Source organism: Bos javanicus, chromosome 5 (assembly GCF_032452875.1).
Source record: "Bos javanicus breed banteng chromosome 5, ARS-OSU_banteng_1.0, whole genome shotgun sequence".
Lineage (NCBI taxonomy): Eukaryota > Metazoa > Chordata > Mammalia > Artiodactyla > Bovidae > Bos > Bos javanicus.
In genome coordinates this window covers 109,658,244-109,680,745 of record NC_083872.1, presented here as the reverse complement: position 1 = coordinate 109,680,745, position 22,502 = coordinate 109,658,244, and the positions used below count along the sequence as shown (strand labels likewise).

At 53.4% G+C, this 22,502-nt stretch overlaps 1 protein-coding gene across 13 annotated transcripts in view; it reads left to right on the top strand.

The window, feature by feature from the left end:
• MICAL3 (microtubule associated monooxygenase, calponin and LIM domain containing 3) overlaps window positions 1-22,502 on the top strand; it is a 156,762-nt gene that overhangs the window by 86,109 nt on the left and 48,151 nt on the right. For 9 of the 13 annotated variants that reach the window (XM_061418398.1, XM_061418399.1, XM_061418400.1 and 6 more), the window contains exons 7-21: window positions 878-978; window positions 2,980-3,237; window positions 3,496-3,611; window positions 4,633-4,759; window positions 5,571-5,667; window positions 7,762-7,909; window positions 9,794-9,990; window positions 11,105-11,217; window positions 11,306-11,368; window positions 11,796-11,969; window positions 13,348-13,431; window positions 15,974-16,072; window positions 17,685-17,741; window positions 19,716-19,823; window positions 21,990-22,097. In XM_061418398.1, the coding sequence (XP_061274382.1) occupies window positions 878-978; window positions 2,980-3,237; window positions 3,496-3,611; window positions 4,633-4,759; window positions 5,571-5,667; window positions 7,762-7,909; window positions 9,794-9,990; window positions 11,105-11,217; window positions 11,306-11,368; window positions 11,796-11,969; window positions 13,348-13,431; window positions 15,974-16,072; window positions 17,685-17,741; window positions 19,716-19,823; window positions 21,990-22,097 (1,850 nt within the window). The remainder of the gene's footprint in view (window positions 1-877; window positions 979-2,979; window positions 3,238-3,495; window positions 3,612-4,632; window positions 4,760-5,570; window positions 5,668-7,761; window positions 7,910-9,793; window positions 9,991-11,104; window positions 11,218-11,305; window positions 11,369-11,795; window positions 11,970-13,347; window positions 13,432-15,973; window positions 16,073-17,684; window positions 17,742-19,715; window positions 19,824-21,989; window positions 22,098-22,502) is intronic. The other 4 variants (XM_061418410.1, XM_061418409.1, XM_061418406.1 and 1 more) reach the window with 3 other exon arrangements.

Here is a 22,502-nt window from a genome sequence, read left to right as displayed (position 1 = left end):
ACTCTGAACACCGCTCTGGTCCTCATCTGGGGGGCTGGCGGGGCGGGGGTCGTTGCTGCTGCTGTGCTGTGGCCTCTGCCCTTTCTGCACTGCTGTGCTTCGCTCTGAGCGTTGTGCCGTTCATGCCTCTGTCTCCTGCTCTGCTGTCTTTTGTGCTCATCGCTGTGGCTGGGCTGCTCCTCCTGCTTGAACCCCTTCCCCTGCCTGGCACTCAGTCGCTGTGGGTGGGGAGCCCTGGTTTGTTGAGAAGCAGACTGTAGGTGTTGAGTGTGTTTTCTTTTTCCTGAGTTCATTTGCTTCTGAAGTAAACCACGTGCCAGATAAAAACGAGGCTGTTGTATGGTAGCTTGTGAATAGATTCACTTGGACATTCACTGCAACAAAAATGTGCGACAAATTGCAGTTAGCTGTTTTCTAGAACACAGTTTCTTACCATTGCATCTAATTTTTTAGGTTAATAGAGTTAAAGAGCCAGTAGTGCACTCTCTGCTTCCAGCATCTGGTTGTCTATCTTGCTCGTGAGCGTCTAGGAGATTCCCCCGTTGCTTTGATGAGTATCAAAGAGGCTTAACCTGAGAACTGACTCAGACCCTCTTCCTCAGGGTTAACCTCTCCCTTCTTCCCATCCTCACGTTTCTGCTTCCTGTTGATGGCTGTTGTTGGGATAACAGGGTGTCAGGTAAACGCAGAGCAGTGTGAGGATGGCCAGGCTTCCCCCTCTTTTTGTGAACAAACGGGCAGGGTGTGAAGATCGGGCTCAGACACCTGTTTTCTCTTTCCTGCTGGGGGTTCCAGGACCCCGGTCTCTGTGGACTGATAACAGTCATCCCCCCGCTTCTCAGCAGACCCTCACGTGTGAGTCTGTCCTCTGTCGCAGGGATCGACCTGGAGAACATTGTCTACTACAAAGATGATACACACTACTTCGTTATGACTGCCAAGAAGCAGAGCTTACTGGACAAAGGGGTGATACTGCATGTGAGTCACGGATTTCTTTTAGACCTCTTTTTATGTATCAGGTCATGTGATTACCAAGATAAAGAATTTTATTGTCTGATCAGTTTTTCTTGCAAAGTCATTAAAACGAGTACCTCACTCATCTTCTGCTGATGTTTTGTATTTTGTAATCCTCTGATGTTTTTTAGTTTAACACTTTAAAAAATCTCATTTTGGAAAATATCAAGTGTGAACAAAAGTGGAGAGACTTGGGTAATGAACCCCCGTGTGCCTCTTATCCAGCTTCACAGGGATCAGCACGCGGCCAGCACTGCCTACTCCCCACTCCTGCGTGGGGCTGTGCAGAGCAATCTCAGGTAGCATTTTGTGCATAAATATTCAGTGTAATTTTAGTGCTTAGGTTTGTGGCTTATGGTACATTCCCATGTGGCTGATTATTGGTTGGTTAATAGGTCGTCCTTTGGGAGAGGGTTGTAGAGCGAAGGGGCTTATAGAGGGAAGGGAATTTGGTGTTTCTGGGATCTGGTTACAGAGGCCCAGGGAACAGAGCCTTAGTCAGGCTTTATTTGGACCTCTTTGTGGCCTGACAGTGAGGACTCTTGTTCACCTGGAGTCAGGGCCAGCTAAGCCTTTTTTCCAGATGACTAATTGTGTGACATTCCCTGAGACGATGACCTGGAAATGGAATCAGAGAGCCACAGGTGGATGGTTCCTCCAGAGATGGTTCCTCAGGAGAGTTTCTTAAGTCTTGCTTGGTCTGGCTGGTCTGGGTTCGAGAATTACTATTGCTGTGCTGACGTGCTGACCCAGGCCCCTGCGGTCCCAGTACAGACTTGCGGCTGAGTGTCAGGGCGTCCCAGGTCTGCAGGGTGGTGATGCGTGACACTGCCACTTTGCCTTGGGCAGCGCTGGGGAGCAGGGAGCTTGCCCGCAGCAGTCTCCTCCTCGGGGGCCTCCTGTCTGTGTCTCAGCCCCGTGGCCTTTGTGTGAGTCAGGAGAAGGGAGCAGAGCAGTGGATGCAGCCCATGCCGCCGGAGTATATCCAGGGTGGGATATACTCAGTTGAATGTTTCATCGGGAAGAGATACTCATGAGCCTGCTGGTGTGCCTTGGGGCCAAGCTAAGACTTGACATCTACCGTCCTCGTCAGGACTGGTAATCAGTTGACATTATGTTGGAACAATCTAGATTGGCGCAACCTGATGTACTTTTCCTATTTGTTTTTTTTGTTTTTTGTTTTTAGCACACAGGGTGTGTGCCACTGAATCCTGAGCCCATGGTGGCTACTCACTAAGTATTGAACAAACCAACTTGAGTGTGCATGTTTGCCCTTTCCATCTTGTCTGGGCAGCTGGAGGTGCCCTCAGAGACACTTGGGGAGCTCTGGTCGCCCTTGAGGAGGAGGCCTGGTCGCTGTGCAGAACCTCCAGAGCAGAGGAGTTTCTCAGTCCTCTCTGTGGAGAGCCCTTTTTCTCTCATCATTTTTCTTTGTTGGTGGATTACTGTGGGGCCTTCCAGAATCCTGTGTATTGTTTGGAAAGCTTCTGTTCCATCCTCAGTGTATCTCTTGCCGGTTCCCTGGGCTGCTGGTGCCCCCACCTTCTTATCCGTCGGGCATGGAAGCTTTTGGGTTCTTCCTTTGGGGTCGATGGGAGACTCAGGTTGAGTGTCCTGTGTTGTCCAGTTGCTGTCGGAAGAGGATGCTTGCTGATAGCAGCCTTAACTGGGGGTGCTTCTCAGTTTACAAGGCACCATCCCATGAGTCATTGTATTTGGTGTTCAGAGCAGCTCCGTGAGGTGGAGTGGATTAGACTGCACAAGTAGTGACTTGTTCTAAGAACGATGGAAAAGCAGGGACTCTGTTTCTAGCTGGCAAAACCTGTGTTCCTTTAGAAACAAGCCCCCCTCCCTTCCCGAATTTGTGTGGAGGACTTATTTATTGGAACAGGAAGCCACTCTCGGGGCGGGGAAGGTGGTGTGGCCATGGCCTTCCCTTGAGCCTCCCCCCGTCTCTGGAGACAGGACTACGCTGACACGGAGCTCTTGCTCTCCCGGGAGAATGTGGACCAGGAGGCCCTGCTGAGCTACGCCCGGGAGGCAGCCGACTTCTCCACCCAGCAGCAGCTGCCATCGCTGGACTTCGCCATCAACCACTACGGGCAGCCTGACGTGGCCATGTTCGACTTCACGTGCATGTATGCCTCCGAGAATGCGGCCCTGGTGCGGGAGCACAACGGGCACCAGCTGCTGGTGGCTCTGGTGGGGGACAGCCTCCTGGAGGTGAGAGTGGGTGTTGGGGGCGGCATGACTAGGAACATGGGGTCCCAGGCTGGGAGCGTCTGTGTCATCCTGCCGTGTAGAGTCCAACCTAGGGGCTCAGAGCCTGCTGAGTTAGGTTTAGGACCTGCCAGGTTGTTGGGGGGAAGGGCAATATGTCCTGCTAGAACGTCCTCTCAGGTCCAAAGGCTTTCTTTGCTCAGGAGTTTAGTTTCCCTCTATTAAAAGGTAATTAATTCTCTGTTTTCTATCTCCTTCTAGCCTTTTTGGCCAATGGGAACAGGAATAGCCCGGGGCTTTCTGGCTGCTATGGACTCAGCCTGGATGGTGCGTAGCTGGTCTCTGGGGACAAGCCCCTTGGAAGTCCTGGCAGAGAGGTAACCGCAGGGGCCCTCTGTGATGAGATGGAGCGTCAGTTGTAGGCTGGGCTCAGGTTTCTCCTCCTTAATTGATGATATATTCTTATTTAGGAGAAGAAAGGTAAGATAGGTATTCATAAAATCATAGACACCTACCGCTTATCTCAGGGATGTTCTCCTGTCACTCTCCAAAGCAAACTCTTCCAAGCGGTGTCTGAATCTTTGTGTAACACTGCCGGGTGTTCTCTGATTCCTCTGTGACAGTTATGTAAACAGGGGTATGAAAATCCTGTGTCAAGTCCTTCTTGTCTTTGAACTAGAGAGACTTATACTAATGAAATCAGTGTGGTAGCTGGGGATGTCCTAACTTAGAACTAATTAAAGATGCCTTTGAGTTCAAAGGGAAACACCAAACTACTTGTAAACATTTCTCAAATGTCAGATGTTTTGAAGCAGATAATTGCAAATGAGCTAAGACCTGGGATTTGCATGCTGATAAAGAACAGGTGCCTTGACCAGAACTAGAGGAAGAGGATATGCTGGGTGAAATTCAGGGTTCATATCATTTTAAGTCTGTTACATAAGGTCCTCTGGGGTCACAGTTACCTAAGGGGTCACAGCCAGGAAATGGCAGTCCTTCGAGGGTGGGACACGTGGTCTCAGGGGTCACGAGGGTGTGGAGAGAAGCTGGACACGTGGGCGGGGTGTGTGGGAGGGGGCCTTTGCAAGTGGCAAGTTTTTTTCATCAGTGACTTTCTTAAAAATTTGGTGAACTTGCCAAAACAGAGCACAGTAGTAAATTAGATTCAGGCTTTGCTCCCGCCCACAGCAGTGTGCTTGCCCTTCTTTCTGGGGCGTAGCAGGCTGGGGCCTGTGGGATCCTGGAGGTGGAGGGGATGGGAAGCAGGGCTGATGTGGAGGTGGGGGAACCCCATCCAGGAGGAAGGCTGGCCCTGCCCTGGGCTCTCAGAACATAGAAATATCATCAGAGGTGTTTCTGTTGGTGTCACTGCTCTGAGCGTATTGTTCGTTGTTGCAGGGAAAGCATTTATAGGTTGCTGCCTCAGACCACCCCTGAGAACGTGAGCAAGAACTTCAGCCAGTACAGCATCGACCCGGTCACCAGATACCCCAACGTGAATGTCAACTTTCTCCGGCCGAGCCAGGTGAGAGTGCCTGGCCAGTCGGGCATGACCTGGCCACTGTCAGGCCCGGTCAGACCCTGTGGATACGAGCATACACAGCCTTCCTTAAGAACCAAGTGACGTCTCCCTGAGTTGGCTGAGGAGGCGTTTTCCATCAGCAGATGGAGCCCCCAGGGAGGCGGGTGTGCAGTGAGGAGCAGGGCACAGCCCTGGTGCCCTGGGCAGGGCGTGTGGTGCACACCTGCCTCACTGCCACCAGTCACTGTGCCCGGGCCCTCCCCTCCCCTGCCCTTGTCTCCTTGTCTGCGCCATGGAGACCACCACCCCAGCTCCCCGGGTCTTTGTGCTGCAGACCGACTGGTCCCTTGAGAGGACTTGGGAAGATAAGACTCTGCAAGTGAAAAATACTGTCGTCCAGTTCAGAATGTCTGAAGCCTTGTTATTGCACCAAGAGTGACATTTCACAAAACACAGTAATTCCAAAGAGTCCAACAACGTTGGGAAAGCAGCTCATTCAAGATATCTGTGTCCTAGACTGTACACTGGGCCTCTGTGTTTAGGGGTGAAACCTGCTGTTACTGGGCAGGAGTCATGGCCCAGCAGAGACTAAGCAAGCCCCTCCCGCCATGGCCAGGTGTCTGTCTGTCACAGGTCCTCACAGCGCGTGTGTTTGTGTGTGTGACCTGCTGCGTCCCTGAAGGGGTGAAGGCTGGCGTTACCCCTTCTGACCACACATTTCCCAGGTTTTCACTGTGGGCATTCTGTTCTCAGGTGGGCCTTGGTTCCTTGGTGTGTGATTTCCCTTCTTCACGACTTATAACCTTCCTGCCAGGTGCGCCATCTGTATGATACTGGAGACACAAAAGACGTTCATTTGGAGATGGAGAACCTTGTGAATTCCCGAACCACCCCAAAGCTGGCCCGCAACGGTGAGTCCCGGTTCGGCCTTTCAGCCAACTCGGCGTGTTCTGTGTGAAGGCTGGGCTGTGGTGTGCACAGTGCTCGTCAGCACTGGACGGGACGTGACTGCTCTGCCCCGTGATACACAAGTCAGCCCGACAGCCAGGAAATAGCAGTGCTTCAGGGCTGGGAAACCTGGTCTCAGAGGTCACGAGGGAGTGGAGAGAAACTGGATACATGCTGTTGAGAGGGCGGGGTGTGTGTGCGGGGGCCTTTGAGTGCACATGCCAGCCCAGGTTTGCGGGGAAGGTCTTATCGGAGAAGCCATGGCCTCGAAGCTGAGGACCACGAGCCTGCGGGACACGATGGTCGAGGCAGAGCCCGTGCTGTACTTTGTGTCTGGTGAGGCCTCTGAAGAGTTCCTCGGGAGGAGAGTGACTGGTCACTGCAGGTGAGCCAGGCGGAGAAGGGCACCGGGCCGAGTGGGTAGTTAGGGCTGCATCCATGTCAGGCTCACTGGCCTGACGTTGAGGCCGTGGATGAGAAGGGAGACTGTGTCCAGTCCAGCCGTGCCCGTCAGTGAAGGGTGTGCCTTGCCATCTGAACTTGGGTTTCTGTGTCTGAAATGGGGGTGCCTATCGTGCCTCACTCCGGCTATGAGGACCTGGGGGCGCGGTGAGGTGTTCACTGCAACACTTGGTGTACAGCGGGGTGTCGAGTGGTAGCCGGGAGTATTAAGGAGCCAGAAGCACTGAAGAGCCTGAATAAGGAAGTGGGGCTGAAGGTTCTGTTCTGAGGTTTGAGTTCTGTCGTGGGCATCTTGAAGTTGACGTGCTGTTGGAATATCAAGATCATCTTCCTTGAAAGCAGAGAATGTGTCTTGTTTGGCTGCCCCATATGGCTTGTGGGACCTTAATTCCCCAACCAGGGATTGAACCTGTGCCCTTGTCAGTGAAAGCAAGGCATCCTAACCTCTGGACGCCAGGGAATTCCCCTGGAGACTGTGTCTTTGTTCACTGCCGTTCTGGAGCCTGAACTACTGAGGTTGTCCAGTACACACTGGGCCGACGGACATAGACTCGGGAAACGCCTGAATGAAGTTAGTCCAGGAGCCAGGAGATCAGACGAGGATGCCAGCAGCGCTTCTATGTGTCGTTTCAGGATTTGTTTCCCCGAAAGACTTAAAATAGGGTTTTCAGAAATGCGGTTTTTATCTTATGTTCACAAAGCACTTAGTGATCAGTACAAGGTTGAATATTTTCAGCTGCCTAAGGTAAGGAACAGACTTTCTTGGACACGAATAGGAGTTACCAGATTCTTCTAAATGCTCTACGTCAGGGCTCTTCTGATGCAGTTATGAAAAACGGATTTTTATAATGGCTTTTCATATTTTAGGAGACACATCAGTGACTGGAAAATGTCCCCGGATGTGCGTTGTCTCTGTGTCGAGTGTTTCAGGGCATGTCGGCTTGTCTTGCTGAGGGCTCAGCCTGCCACTCTGGGGTCCTTGGCTCCGCCTGTGTGATCCTGCGGAGTTGCTTTCACCTGGAAAGTGCAGGACCGAACCTTTCTTCTTGGGTCCTCCAAGTGTTGCTTTGGAGGGAAGGCGTTTCCTCCCCCAGCTGCTGCCAGCTCTCCAGGGAGATCCCAGGGCCGCTGGTGTGAGGGTGTCAGCAGGTGGTCATTCCCTCTGCAACCCTGTCCTGGAGAGCCGGCGGGACCCTGGGCTTCAGTGTGCTTGGGTCCAGGTCACCCACGGGTAGTCTGCCATCTGTCTGGGGCATGGATGTTGACCTCAGAGTCTGTATAAATTGGGAGTTTCTTGCCTACCTAAAACTTCACAGGAATTTCCTGGGGGTTCCGTGGTTAGGACTCTGCGTTCTCACTGCTATGGGCCCGGGTTCAGTCAGCCCCTGTTGAGGAACTAAGATCCCATAAGCCACACTGTGTAGCCAAAAAAAAAAAAAAAATTATATAATACCAGTTAAATAGCTTCTTACTTTTGAAAACCAGTGACAGCTATTTTGTCCCTGCCTTCAGTATGTTTTCAGACTGGTTATGTGATTCTCTGTCAAGGCTCCCAGGTGACTACACCTCCAATAATAACGTTGTTGTTGTTCTAGAGTCTGTGGCTCGTTCCAGCAAGCTGCTGGGTTGGTGCCAGCGGCAGACCGATGGCTACGCTGGGGTGAATGTGACGGACCTCACCATGTCGTGGAAGAGTGGCCTGGCCCTGTGTGCCATCATACACAGATACCGCCCTGACCTGATGTGAGTCCAGGCTTGGCCTCATCCGTACTCCCCGCGCTCAGGTGGCCTTTTCCTAGAACGGGACACGTAGCGCAGTGCTTCCTCTGCAGCTTGTGACTGGTCTTGATGTAGCCGTGTTTAAAGCTCTGTCTCTCGGGCGCTCTGTGGCTCGGCCCAGTAGTAGCCAACTAAGTGTATAAGTCTCCATACTTGCGAAGTGGACCCCCTGAGCCTGCTAACATCCCATGAAGGGAAGCCCTGTTTCCTGGCCCCAGCTGAGCTCTGCACGCAGCCAGCTCTCTGTCCAGTGCTGCTGGTCACGAGGAGAGTCTGGCTGGGTGGGACCCAAAGCACGTGTGTCCTTCCTGGCAGAGCACCTGCTCCGTTCACGGGGCTTGCCCGCATTGTCTCTGTCTCCTGCACTTTATGCGAGTGTCAAGCTCGTGACACTCAGGTGGCCTTACCTCCCTGTGTGGTGCCATTTCCTCTCTTGGGCGTCCTGTGCTCATCAAACGCAGACTAGCGCAGCAGGACGACCCAGGTCAGCTGGTGCCTGGTGCACCCAGCTGCCCCTGCAGGCGGTCCTTACCATGGAAGCCAAGCAGGAAGATTCAGAAGCAAGCAGAGCACGTGGGATTATCTTGACTGTCTGTGTCCTTTCATCATTAGGTCCACTTATGGGCCCATTTTTGTGTCTGTTTTATTTTAATGATTACCGAAGGAATCCTGAAAGACCTAGTTCCCATTTATGCTAATAAAGCAGCCTTACCTGGTATTTAGAAATGGGGATTTCTGATTTGCTTGGATAAAGTAAGTGACCTCTGGTGCCCGGTCCCTGGCTCATGTAGAGGCGGATATAAAGCGAGTGGAAGTCACCTAGTCACCCTCTCTGGGGGGCAGCTTGGGGACAACCGTGGTAATGGCACGGGAGTGCTGCAACGAGGGCCAGGCAAGTCACTTCTGCTCCAGAGCGAGAGCAGGACAGAGGGCCGAGGTCACAAGCGCCGGAGGGAGCCTGGCCAGTGCATGGGGCCACACTTCTGATGGACGGACCGAAGGGGCTCCAGGGGCCTGGGGATTTCCTCCTGATGCACACAAAGCCCGGAGTCGTTAACTTGGCACTGTTCAAGCTGTAGTGACTTCACTCAGGATGAGGCCTCCACAGTTTAATAGGCTTAATATACAGAGTAAAGGAATTTAGCAAGTGAAAAAGTTACACAAGTGAGTAGGTTAACATAAAATAAGGCCTTCTCGGTTAGTCTGAAGTCACCTAATGAAGGAAGCTATCAGTCTTTACTTGACTGAATAGCAGGAAGCCTGAAACCCAGTGGGAAATGTTCGTTAATCTAAGTACTTAGGGAAACTCAGGGACTTAGCAATGAAATAACCTTTTGAGGAAAGTTTTGGAATTTCCCTGTGAGCAGAAGGCCGAGTATGATTCACTAGAGCCGACCTAGTCTATCAACAGCTTGTCAGCTCCATGGATGCGGGGGTGATGGCTCCAGGCTTTTTAAACACAGCCTCATCCAAACAGGATCTGTTCCCTGTTGAGCCCGAGGTTACTACACGCAGACCACGTGCAGGTGCAGGGGAAACATAAGAAAAACAGCTCCTCTCCTTGAGCCTACATTTTAGTAAGAAGTTTACCTTACTGGAGAAATGTTTTGTTTTCCAACTTTTCCCTCTTGTCTTTTGTGGGTAGATCTTTAATCTGGAGTTCTTCCTGAGGATGATTTGATTTTATTAGTAAGAGGAAGCAAGCTGAGAAGTGAGATAGGTTTGCTGTCCAATTTCAGTGAGGTCCTAAACTTGGGCTTTTTAATGACTACTCCATGATACACTGTTTTCTGGTCTGGGGCTCTGTCAAGCGTGGTCTTGACATGTCTTCTTCATCTTATTCCTCAGAGATTTTGACTCTTTGGATGAGCAGAATGTGGAGAAGAATAACCAGCTGGCCTTCGACATTGCTGAGAAAGAGCTGGGCATTTCTCCCATCATGACAGGCAGAGAGATGGCCTCAGTAGGGGAGCCGGACAAGCTGTCCATGGTTATGTACCTGACCCAGTTCTACGAGATGTTCAAGGACTCGCTCCCCTCCCGAGGTGAGGGTCCCCGGGGCTGCTGGGTGGGTCCCTGTGCCCCCTCTTCCATCAGACCTGCTTCTCTGCGGGTGTTGGCAGGCCCTCCTTCTGACCCTTTTTGCTCAGCACACCTGCGAATGTTGAATCCTTGAGCATTCCTGTTCCCGCGTTGTTCAGTGCTTGGAACGACGTCTGTTCCCTTGAAACTCTGTCTTGCTCTTGGCTTCTGTGACCCTGGACCAAACTTGCCTTGTTCTCGTTCCTCTGTGACTGTTCTTTCTCTGGCTGCTCTTCCTTCTCCTGCTTTTTAGTGTTTCCAGAAGTCTTCCCTTGGCCCTCAGGCTGCCGGGAGGCAGATGAAGTAAGCGTCGTAGTGCTTACGCATGCTGACCGTGGTGCCTGGCCTGGTTTGCACCCCGTTGCCTCCCCTGTTCAACTGGAGGCAAGTCGCTAAACCTCCCTGTGCCTCAGTTTCCCCTTCTATAAAATGGGGGCAACGTGTAGATAATTAGATTGTGAAATGCTGAGAAGAATGTTTGGCGAATGGAAGCACTTACATAAATGTTAGTTATTTCAGTTATTATCTCAGCGTTACTGTTGTCACTAATAAAACGTTGGAATCCAGAGATTTGAGGTGCCATTCTCCAGCGTCTTCTAGCCATGTACTTGTAGACCTCTGAGGCTTTTTCTTGTTAGAGATACAGTTCTTGCGACAGAAATCCACAAGTCTAACATCAGTATGCCCGTCAGGGAGAGCCCCCCTCCGTGTGAAGCTAAGTACAGCTGTCTGCACACCCCAGAACGATGGCTTGGCTTGCACCTTGTCTTCCCCACGTCTCTCCCATTCTATCTCTGCTTGAACTTTTTATCCTCAAAGTGAGGCTTTGGCACTCTGCTGTGACCCACACACACAGGCAGATTGCAGTTTTTGAAAAGCAGAAGCGGAGGGTTTTGTGACTGAAATTGATCGGGGCAAGTGTTGGTCCTGTTTGTGTGCATGGAGAAGAGAAGGTCTCGCGTGCAGGCCTCTGTGTGCGTTTTCTCGGGCGTTCTTGCTAGGTTCAGAGCGCCCTGGCCCTCCTGCGGGGAGGTGCCCTCGGGGCTGTCCTTGAACACTGCTGATTTCTGCCCTCAGACGCCTCAGACCTGAATGCGGAGGAGAGGGCTGTCCTAATAGCCAGCACCAAGTCCCCCATCTCCTTCCTGAGCAAACTCGGGCAGACTATTTCTCGGAAGCGCTCCCCCAAGGTAAGCGGATGGGATTTCCTCCAGCTCCAGAGCTAGAGGTGAGGTGCAGAGAGTGAAGAAACATGGTTTCCCTCTGTTCTTGGTGCAGGACAAGAAGGAAAAAGACTTGGATGGTGCTGGGAAGAGGAGAAAGACCAGCCAGTCAGAGGAGGTGAGAGAAATGCCTGGGATTTGCTGGAGCAACTGTAGTATGCCTCTTCCTGGCTTAATCCCCCAATGTCCGAGTTGGTATTGCTGGATCTTTCCAGTTCATCCACGTGAGGAGGGTGGGCATGGATGTTTCCTGTGGCCTTGTGCCTCTGTTCTCTGGAGAGTATTCCTGGAGCACACTCGTGTGCATGTAGCCTTCCTTTCTCTGTGGGGTCACACACATGGTGAAGGGCAAGGGGCCTTCCCGGGATGTGGCCACACCAGCAAAAGCCGGAGCACCTCTTCATTGCTGCCCCCGCCCTGAGTCCATCTTGAGATGAGAACCTCAAGGAGCGCTCTAACCTTGAGACCAGCCATCGCGCCAGGCCCGGGGGGCGGGCAGGGGGGCTGCTCTGACACAGGCGGCTCTCGGGCCCCATGTTCCTCAGGAGGACACGCCCCGGGGCCACAGAGGAGCAAGGCCCACCCTGGTGAGCACGCTGACCGACCGGAGGATGGACGTGGCCCTTGGCAACCAGAACAAAGTGAAGTACATGGCAACCCAGCTGCTGGCCAAGTTTGAGGAGAACGCGCCTCCACAGTCTGTGGGTGTGAGGAGACAGGTAGGCCCCACTCACCCACCAGGACCTGGTCTGACCTCAGAGGAGGGGGCTGGTGAGATGGGGAATGTCCCAGACCCCCCGAGGGCTCTGGACTCGAGGCGGCGTCTGTGTGGGGAGGGACAAGGGTTACTGCGTCACCAGGCAGGTCTCAGGTGTCTGTGACAGACGCACACCTGGGCCCTTTGCAGCGTGGTGGGGTCTCAGTCTCTGCACGTAGGTGTGTGTGCACACGCATACATATATGAGTAATAAACCAGCGCTTGCCCTGATCAACCTCAGTCACAGAAACCTCTGCTTCTGCTTATTGAGGAAAATGCTGAAAAGAATAACGTTGGTAATTAAGGCCCCTGTAGTGTTACTGATGTTTTGCCGTGTCTCTTTCGGGTCTTTCCTCAGTGCGTCTTCGTTTCCATAGTTGAGGTCATTGTTGTACACTTTTCTGTTCTGCTTTTTTCCCATAACTTTGGGCAATATTTCCATGTTCCGAACTCCTTACGAGTCTCTTCCAAAGTGTGCACTCTACACCTTTCTTAACCCTTCTTTTGGTGCTGAGTGTTGACTTGTTTCTCATCGCTGATGATAAGCATGGAGGTGAACACTCTGCTGACAGAGCTGCCTTATTAGACTGTCCTTGGCGAGGTCAAGAGTGGGCGTGTTGTCAAGACGCTCTGTGGACTGACCTCACTCCCCCGAGTCCTGCTGAGGGCTGGCCGGCAATGTCTGTCCCGTCTCGTCTCTCCTCTTGCTCGTCCAGAAGTCACTCTGGCTTCTCATGAGAGGAGGTGCTGGCATAGTGCGGTCCACACCAAAAGCTTCTTCCCAGACCCCTGGTGCTTAAGCGCGCGTCTCCTCTTCACCTCCTCCACGTCATCAGCCCCTGTTCCTGTGGACCAGGCCGGGCCCACCACCTGAACGTCTTCTCACGCCTGGTGCTCGCTCAGATCCTCACGCCTCAGGCGTCCGTGCCGAGGAGCCTGCAGCCCAGGCCCCGTCCCACCTCGGGAACATGGGATGCTGTCTGCCAGAGGAAGTTTGTCCTCGAGATGCACGCCTCATTTTCCAAGTGGCAGTTAGTGGTTTAGGCTCAGAGCAGTGAGCTTGGGAAAAGGATACTCAGAATTACAGCTCTGTCTGTCTACTCCTTTGCATTTGTTTTTGACCTAGTTGAGGGTTTGTTTTTTTTTCACAAGTGTAACCTACATATTTTTCTTTATAACTGTAGCTTTGTAGAATTAATTCTCTGAGCCCTTTTTCAGTTCTTAGATGTGTGTCTGTCTGCTGTGAGGGTTATCTTTGTGTCTTCTACCTTAATGTGTGTTTTTTTTGTTTTTTTTGTCTCCATGTGCTGTCCCTCCCCACACTGGCCTGTGTGTCACAGCCGACACAGGAGCGTGGGGTCAGCCAGCCGTCCAGCTGCCTGCCCGAGCAGGGTCGCTCTGCTCCCACCCCCCAGTGGAAACAGGTAAAGGAACTGCCCGGGCCCAGGCCTTCCCACCCGCTCCTCCTCTGAGCCAGCTGGGTGGAGGCCTCACTGGAGCCCCGGGTAGGGATCTGTGCGCATTTGAGTAGACTCCAGGAAGATCTAACAGAGAGTACGGACAGTATCAGGCGTCCCTAATAGCTCAGTTGGTAAAGAATCTGCCTGCAATGCAGGAGACCCTGGTTTGATCCCTGGGTCGGGAAGATCTGCTGGAGAAGGGATACGTGACCCACTCCAGTATTATTTGGCTTCCCTTTTGGCTCAGCTAGTAAAGAATCCGCCTGCAATTTGAGAGAACTGGGTTCGATCCCTGGGTTGGGGAGATCCCCTGGAGAAGGGAAAGGCTACCCACTCCAGTATTCTGGCCTGGAGAATTCCATGGACTGTATAGTCCATGGGGTCACAAAGAGTCAGACACAACTGAGCAGCTTTCACTTTCACTAAGAGTATCACATGACCTCTATAACCCCTTCGGTTTTGGGAATCCAGTGAGCAGGCTGAGCTGTTTGTTTAGTGTTGAAACCAGCTGGGACTGCGTGGTGAGGTTCCAGAGTCTTTGGGGTTTTGCTCTTATAACCTTTAAACCCAAGTTGACCTTTAGCTGACTCGTGTCTGCATGACCCCTGGAGGACCATCCTGAGTTTGGGGCTCGGGGAAGTGGGCCTTTCCTGTTAAACAGGAAAATGTTATCCAGGTAATAGTTTCAAACTGTGGTTTGTTTTCCTTGTTTCAAACCATGGACATGGATCTGTAGGCTTTATTGGTGTTTTTGCTACATTTAGAATATCCTTTTTAGAAATTTTCACTGAAATCTCTGCAGAATCTCCTGTAGAGCGACTTCTACATGGTAGAGTGGGGCAGAGAGAGAGGAGGTGGCGCCTGGCAGTCACAGGAAGCCCGCCGGCCACGGGAGGCCTCTGCTCCGTCCCTCCTGCATCAGGAGCGAGGCCTGGGTGTGCTGACTCGTGGTTCGGAATCACTGAGGACTGGGGTTCTGAGTGGTGGTCGCTGTGTGGCCATGGTGCCCTCCTGTGCTGGGAAGTGCTGGGGGGTGGTGAGTTAGGTTTAGTTTAATGACTTTTAGGGCAGATTGTTTCTTTGTTAACCTTTCTTTTAAGAATATGCACAAAAGGCAGGCCTGTGAGGCTGAAATGGAAGCTTCTGAGCAGAGTCCAGACTCACCACAAAGCCAAGCTGCCTCTTCATGTGCCTGGGGAAGGGTGGTCTTCTGAGAAAAACTCGTTAGCAATTGATTTCTGTTTTACTGACTTACCCTTCACCTTGAGTAGACCCTCTGATTTAAAGATCAGTCTTTAATGGAGGATCTCTGAAAGGGAAGATGAACTACTTTGCCAGGTTCTTACACTCGTCACAGAGGTGGCCTGAGACAGGAGTCTCTGGGTGAAGAGATGGCCTTGAGTGGCACATCCTGGAGCGGTCCAGGGCAGGGACCCCGCCAGGCTGCAGGGGCGCCTGGAGCCTCAGCCCGTGCGGGTGCTGCCTGCACACATCCGGGTGGTCTGCGGTCGCGGTCAGTGGAGTTGAGTACGTACTGCCAGCTTCTCCAGGCAGAACAGAACCCTTACAGTGAAGTCTGGTCTGGGAAGGGGCAGCGGAGATGCGGGTTAGAAGGCGCAGCCGGGTCTCTGCAGCGTCAGACCTGTGCTGTGTGTTGTGTGGAGCAGAATTGTCAGCCTCCCCGCTGTGGGGGCCGGGACCCCAGTTCACGCCCTCGTGGATGCGTCACGTCCTGGATGACACATCCCCAGTACTGACTTGGGGGTGTCACGAGCCGTGCACCTAGTCCCTGAGGGAGAGGACACTGCCAGGCGCCACACAAATGGGGACACGGGAGGACTCCTTTGGGAGGTTGGGGGTGCAGACAGGAGTGGTGTCCCTGCCTCCCCGCTCCCAGGCTTTGCAAGCAGCACCCCACACGTCGGTCTGGGCGAGAGGAAGCTGAGGCCCCTCTAACCTAGGAAGCTGGTGGTTTGTTAAGCACCAAAGGGTCCTACGCTAGAGACAGCCCCCCAGGAAGTGGACACCGTGGAAAGGGGCATCTGGGGAAGTGGTCTGCGGACACTGCAGTGTCAGTTGGCAGAGGTGCTCTTTTTGTCTCCTGTCTCCTGCTCTTTCCTGTGTTTCCTTGGTCATCTCCCAGAACCTTTCGAGTGTGAGTGAGGGTATGTCCTGGGCCCCTCTCTTCTGCCCCCGACTTTCTTGATAAACCAACAAAGAAGAATGTGGTCCAGGTCTGTGGGATTTAGAAAGTGCTGCACTGTAGGTCCTGAGCCCACAGCGGCTGCACGAGACTCGGATCTGCAGACAGTGCGCCTCCAACCAGAGGCTGACGGCAGGCGGGGCGGGCGCTCCCTGAAGACACGGGTTTGTGCTGACGGAGGCACCGGGTCGGGGAGGGGTCTCAGGATGCCTTTGGCAGGAGCCTCTCGTCCTTCCAGAACCAGCCTCAATGTGGCCGTCTTTTCACCTGTGTTCTCTCTGTTTGTGTCTGTTGGTGTAAAAGCGACGGGACAAGGAGCGTTCTCGGACCTGCCCCAAAAAAGTGATCACCCTCTCTCCTCCCCCTACTCCGCCTCCCTGTCGGGCACATGGCGGCCAGCAGGTGACCCCCTCTGCATGCTCTGCCTCCTGTGTGCCTGCCTGCCTGTGTGGGTGGCTAGGGTGGAGACCAAGTCAGAGTCCCCCTGTTTCCGTGGTGACCGGTACTGGTGCACCTCAGGGTAGCAATTGTACGGTCAAACCCTGGGTGGTTTAATCCAGTCCTGTATCATAAGAAGATGACTGTGCAGCTGTAAACTAAACTTTAAACTACACTGACCCAGACACAAGGTCTGACAGCCCGCGCACACTTTCATGCAGCCCTGCTGGAGTCAGCCATGTTGGTCTTGCTGCCCAGGGAGACGCAGTTCAGGTGGACTTTGGAAGCTTTTTCTAAGGCTTCACTTTATGAGTTTGGTTCCTTTGGATTTTGCGAGCCTGCCTCCTGTTTACCTGGCTTTTGCCAACAAATGGCTGCCCTTCCGTCCACCCCTCTTGCTCTCCAGGCAGACACTGGAGAACTGCTTCATGGCAAGTGGGCCATACATGTGTTTGTGGCCAGCACGCCCACTGAAAGTGCGTTACAGAACAGTGTTTTTGACTTGTGTTGCATGTCCCTGTAAAATAAAACAGTGATTTTAAAGAAAGGCAGGATCTATGGAAAGACATTTCCTTAGCTATGGTAGCCTGTTCAGGAGGTGACCCTCTGCTGTGTCTGATGAGCAGGCCCAGCAGATGTCCCTGGGTCTGGACCCTGAGCCCTTGTGGGGCTGTGACTGCCCTGGGCCCTGTCCGTGTCAGAGAACAACCACAGGCGTTTCCTGTGAGCCAGGCAGAGTTCTGAGCACTTTCCTGTGTCATCTCAGTCTCTTCTCACGATAAACCTATAAGGCAGGTCCCGTTAGCGTCAACCTCTTATAGCTGAGGAGACAAAGGCGGAGGGTCAGGAGGCCAGGTCACGCAGTGAACAGTGATCTAAGAGCTGAGCCCGAGTGTGTGACTCTGGAGCTTGAGTCCTGGCCTTATCCAGCCCTCAGGGACCCACTTGCTCATGGGCTCCAGAGAAACTTGGAAGCTTTGGGTCAGTTTTGCACAGGCACAGGGCCATACAGTGAATCCTGGGTTATCCAGAGTGACCGGAGGCCTCCACAGCCCCATGAGTGCTCCTCAGGACAGCAGGGGCCTGTGTACCGGGCCTGTCCTTCCGTGCACAGCTCTTTGTTCTCCTCGCCCTGTCCTGTGATCCTGTTCAGGGACCATGCCCCACCCTGGAGTTTCCTGTGGACTGTTGTCATGGTCATTTACTCCAGCCGATTTCCACCTCCCCACCTTTCCTTCCTAATGTCTTGTTGTGGAAAGCTTCGCCCCTCTAACCTGCCTCTCCTGTTAACCTCCCATTGAACGCCTGGCCGTGTGCTGCTGTGTGGAAGAAACGTGTCTGCTCCACCTTTGTACTAACTGTAGCCCTTTATCCATGTGGCTGGCTTGTAGGAGGACAGCTGTGCTGGGAGTTGTCCTTGGGTGATGGGGGTTTGAAGTGGATGGGGTTGTGGTTGCTGGGGGCAGCAGGCCGCAGGATGTGTGTTGAAATGAACTCTGACTCTGTCGCACTGTCACTCAGTAGGTCCAGATAGAGAGTTTGGATGGAGCTTAAGTTTCTGCTTTGTTGCCAACAGACACACAGGGATTTTGATGCCGACAGCCGTGGCAAGCAGAGCCCCCAGCACGAAAGGGTAAAAGCATGCCCATGGCATGGGACGCTGGCAGCCACACAGACGCGGCACGCTAGGGCGGGGGGCAGGGGGGAGGTGGGCGTGGCCCCTGGCCCTTGCTTTTTGCACTCTGGTCACCCAGCCAAGAGCCAGAACTCTTTGCTAGCAGTGATGACCCATGGGAATAGCATTCCTGGAGAGCATCTGTCCACTCCAGAAAAGAACCCTCAGATGTGTGCTTCTATGAAAGGCCTCTTCCTCCTGCCCTCAGCCCCCTTTCCCACCCATAAATACGTGCCTTTGACTCCAGGGCAAGGGTCAGGTTCCAGAAGCAGGAGGAATTTGCTTGGCTCTTCCGCGAGTCTGGGATCTCGAGGTAGAAATCCCGAGGAAGCCAGAGCTCTTACCAGCGTGGGGAATTTTCAAGGATGAAGAGGACAGGGCAGGGAAGGAAGGTGACAGCGGAGTCTGTGATGCGGAGCTGTCGATCCTCTGTCTGAGAAACTAGGGGCAGACCGCCAGTCACACCTGGCCATCGAATAATCTGAGGAGTAGCAGAGATGCCCGTGTAAAAAGCCTGCTGACTTTATGGAACGGTCTTGGTTGTCGTTACCCTTTAATTGATCCCTGAGTGGATGCCTCTCTGCAGCCAGAGCGAGAACCAGCTCTCGCTGTTCATTTCATGTGGGCCTTCTCCTCTTTTTTTTGGCTTCCCTCTGCCTTTGCTCTCTGAGAAGTGTGCTCGTGACTGAGCAGTAGTTTCCGGCTCCCCCGGGCCCATCAGGAAAGTAGCAGTAGCCCTGTGTCTCGTACTGTCAGCAGGGCAACGGGAGCAGGTCCCTGGGGCAGGAGGCGGGGCTGGGTGGCCTTTCCACGTCACCCGTGTGACCATGGCCTCTCTGCATGTGCCCAGCCTCTTTCATCCTTCTTCCCAGGCTGGTTCCTCTCAAGAAGAAGTCTCAGCCTTTTCACTGAACAGGGCCAAACCCTCTGCTTTGGGGAATGCATATTTGAGGGGGGGGTCACAATGATTTTGATTGAAGCAGAGCCTTAGCAGGAACAGAGGGAAGAGTGGTGAATGAGAGGAGAGACTGGACAGAGCAGCAGCTAGAAGCTTGGGGCTGCGGGGCACAGGGGAAAACGGTCAGGTTGGCAGGAAGCTCCTTTTATCATCCCGGGGCCAGTTTCCAGGTTCCTCAGTGCAGGGTTCCCGTCCAGATGCTCTCGAGGGTCACTGCTTATGTCCCTGCCAGACTGTTCCTCCACCACCCCCATCCAGCTGTGCATTCGCCTGCTTCTCTACTGTCCAGGGAGTTTGGTCTTTTCTATCTGAGCCTCTAAAGCAGAGGCTGATGACACTCTCCATCACCCCATCACACCTGAAGCTTTGCAGTTAGTGTGAGCTGAAGTAGGGGAGCTCAGAGCCGAGGGGTGCCTCTTCCCTGCACCCCGCAGGTATCTCAGCCCAAACCTGCAGGAAACGAAGCAGTTACTGCTTGCTGAGTTCTCAGCCCCTTCTCGCTGGGGCCGGGAGAATCTGGCTGCTGGGTCCACTAGCTCCACGTGCTGCATGGGGACTGCAGAGGGTTGGGGGCTGGCTCCAGGGTCAGCTTGGCTTCTCTCAGCCCCACCAGAAGAAGGAGGAGCCACTTTCCTGGCTTTTATGTACAAAGAGCGAGCTTCAGTGCAGATCTGCTGTCCCTGTGGTCCCCTCCACATCAGGCTTGCAGAGTGATGTGCTGGTGGAATCCCCTCTGCCCAAGAGAGATTCCAGCTCAGGCCATGAAGGGCTCGTCAGGTTGCACAGGACGTGTGGGCCGGACACCGCCTGGAATGAGCCATTGCTGCTTCTGGAACTGAGTGTTTTTGTTTTTGTTTTTTACTGCATTTGTAATCCAGATGGGTCTGAAACTGCCAAGTTTATTGTGTTCAGGACAGTGTGTGACTTTTCATTTCACATTTCCTTTGGTTTTTTCTCCATCTTGTATCTTATAGCCAGAGCCTGAGCCTTCTCGTCGATTTTTGGTCGATCAGTGGGAGCTTTCTCTAAGCCTCCGCTCTGCCAGCCGCCCCGCTTCCCCCTCTTCCGACTCCCTCCGACAGGTAGCTCGGCCCAGTCGGGCAAAGCTGCTTCCTCTCCAGCCTCCACTCTCTTCTCCCACACAAACGTCCTTCCTGTCTCCTTAGGGACCCAGCTGTGTGTGTTCGTCATGCATGTGAAGGTGGTAGGCGTCCAGCTGAGTTCAGGCAGCTGCTCGCTTCACTGCAGCAAGTTCTGTCCACTTTGGCCCACATTCGCCATGTTCCAACCACACCAGTTAGTGATAGAGCGTTTTTAACTCCACGTGCCTTCCTATTAATGCGTTATAAAATAAGAACTGTAGTGTAATTAAATCTCCTAAAGGGAGTGGTGGCTACCCAGTATTCCAGGTGCCTCTTGAACTGTAATCATGTGAGGAATGAGCCCTGCTGGGTCCTGCGATGGAGCTGACCCAGACGTGCAGGGTTTGCAGACAGGTGGCAGGGCCTTCGGCCTGTTCTGTCTGTCCCTGTTCCTGAGCTGCTGGCAGACTGTGCAGAATGGAGTGCATGTGTGGTGGCCACAGCATCAGTCCAGAGATAGCTACATTGCAACAGTTTCTTGAGAGTCGGGAGAGGAAAACCATCTGCTGTTCATGCTAAAAAACAAAGACAACTGAAGGTGGCAGGTGCTTTTGTGCCAGGCAGCCCTGGGCTGCGCTTGCTGAGGGTGCTGGTTTCTGATGGGAGCACAGGGTCCCAGCTGAGCCGGGATGACCCCGAACTTGCTCCGTGTCACAGCCTTCAGCGTGGTGTCTGGCCTGTGCGCTCACGCGTCTGCTGCAGGGGATGTGCTGTTCTCTGCCCCTGGGGTTAGCTTGGCTGCACCTGAGTGTCTGTCTGTTCCAGGCTTGCGCTTCCCTCACGTCTCTATCTAAAGAGGGCTTCGGTCCAAGAAGCACTTGTGTTTCTCGACCACCGATGGGTATGAGCTGTGAGTTAATGAGCAAATGGCACTAATCTTTAGAAATCTCCCTATTTTAAATTGAAAATATAATTGAGCCCTCAGCTCCAGCTGAACCTTGGGAACTGCTTGATGCGCCACTGCTGTCCTCGTAGTCCATGGAGCGTTTCCCCGGAGCGTTCCTCTGGTCCTCACCCCAGCCGGGATGTGCTGGTGCTCAGGCTGGTGGTTCCCTCCCATATGGCCGCCTGCCGGGGTTGCTGGCATCCCCAGCCCTCCTGCATGTTGTGGGTGCAGAATGAGAGAGAGGGCTCCTCAGGCCTGCGGACACATGGCTGCTGAGAGTGTCACACACAGGCTGCAGGCGAGGCTTGGGCCTCACTCCCTGCAGATGAGCTCAAAGCAGGGTTTCCACAAGAAGGCTTGCCATTGAAATGAGTAGTTTTCTCCTGTGACTTCTTCAGCTTTGTTGGAAAAAGGATTGAGGTGGTTGGATTTTTTTCTTTTATCTTGTTTCAACTTAATGAAGGACCCCTCCTGGATGGAAGCACATCTGGCTTCCACAGCAGCCCTGCAGACTCCTGCAGCGGCTTCAGCAGTGGCCTGGCCGGCCTGGACAGCTTTGGCCTCAGGACCCAGGGGAGCACAGAACTCTCCATGGGACAACGGGCAGAGGAAGGTCCTTCCTGGTAAAGCCAGGGCCTCTGATGCCCAGCACAGAGGCTCTGAGTGCAGCAGTTACCAGTGAGGAGGGACGTCATCCCCGGGGACACACGTTACCCAGGCGGAGAGTTGGCCTTGCTGTCTTTCTGTCAGTAAATGAGGAAGCAGCACCCCAAGCCCTCTCCCAGGCCAGGGACGTGCCCGCTGTCTGGTGCCTGCTGTCTACGAGGTTGGGCGGGGGCGGGGGGGGGCGGTCCCCTCGAGTTCTTCATATGCAATTTGAGCCACTGGGCCGTAGGCCCTTCCCACTGCTGTCTGCTCACATCCACCGTCCTCCCGCCTGCGCGTCGCCTTCACTTCATCCAGAGACGTTAGAGAGGCCAGGTTCTCCCTCCTGAATTTCGCTGTCCCTGCAGCCACTGCCCCCGCCTGTGCTGGCGCCAGCGTGTGGACACTGACACCTTGTCCCCTGCTCGTGGGCACTGTGTTGGCATGTTTGTTGCTGCACCTTGTGTTCATTTTATACCTTTCAAACATCCCCCCCCCGCCGTCTTCTTAATTTATTTATTTATTTCCTTCTCATTTTCCTTCTTTCTGGTCATTTTACAATCTCCAACCAATAGAAGTATATAAAGATGTACACGGGCGGAGTGAGCTCATTGGCTGAGCAGATAGCCAATCAGCTTCAAAGGAAAGAACAACCCAAAACCCTTCTAGACAAGAAGGAACTGGTAAGATACGCTAAGGGCACTGTCTGTCTGGATAAGGCAGCTCTGGAGAGCACGCCTGCTTCGCTCTAAGTAGCTCTAGTGACATACGCAGCCACTATGTGCCATGTGGTGTGGTTTTTTTTTTTTTTCTGAGGTGTCTGTATTTTGCAACTGACCTTCCAGGACTGAAATTGTTGTTTAGAATGTTGTGTGAACGGCATACACAGAATCTCCTAGTGAGTGCTCTAGGGTCCAGGAGCCTGTGTCCATGGAGAACCACAGGAGCACCTTCAGATCAGAGTCTGTTGAAAGAACTTGGTTTGATCGCTAATAAATGGCAGAGAACAGACTCCGTGCCGAGTGCTGGGTGGGCACGAGGCTCTGGTCCCCAGGCTGAGCCGCTTAGTGAGGGTCGTGCACCCGGGG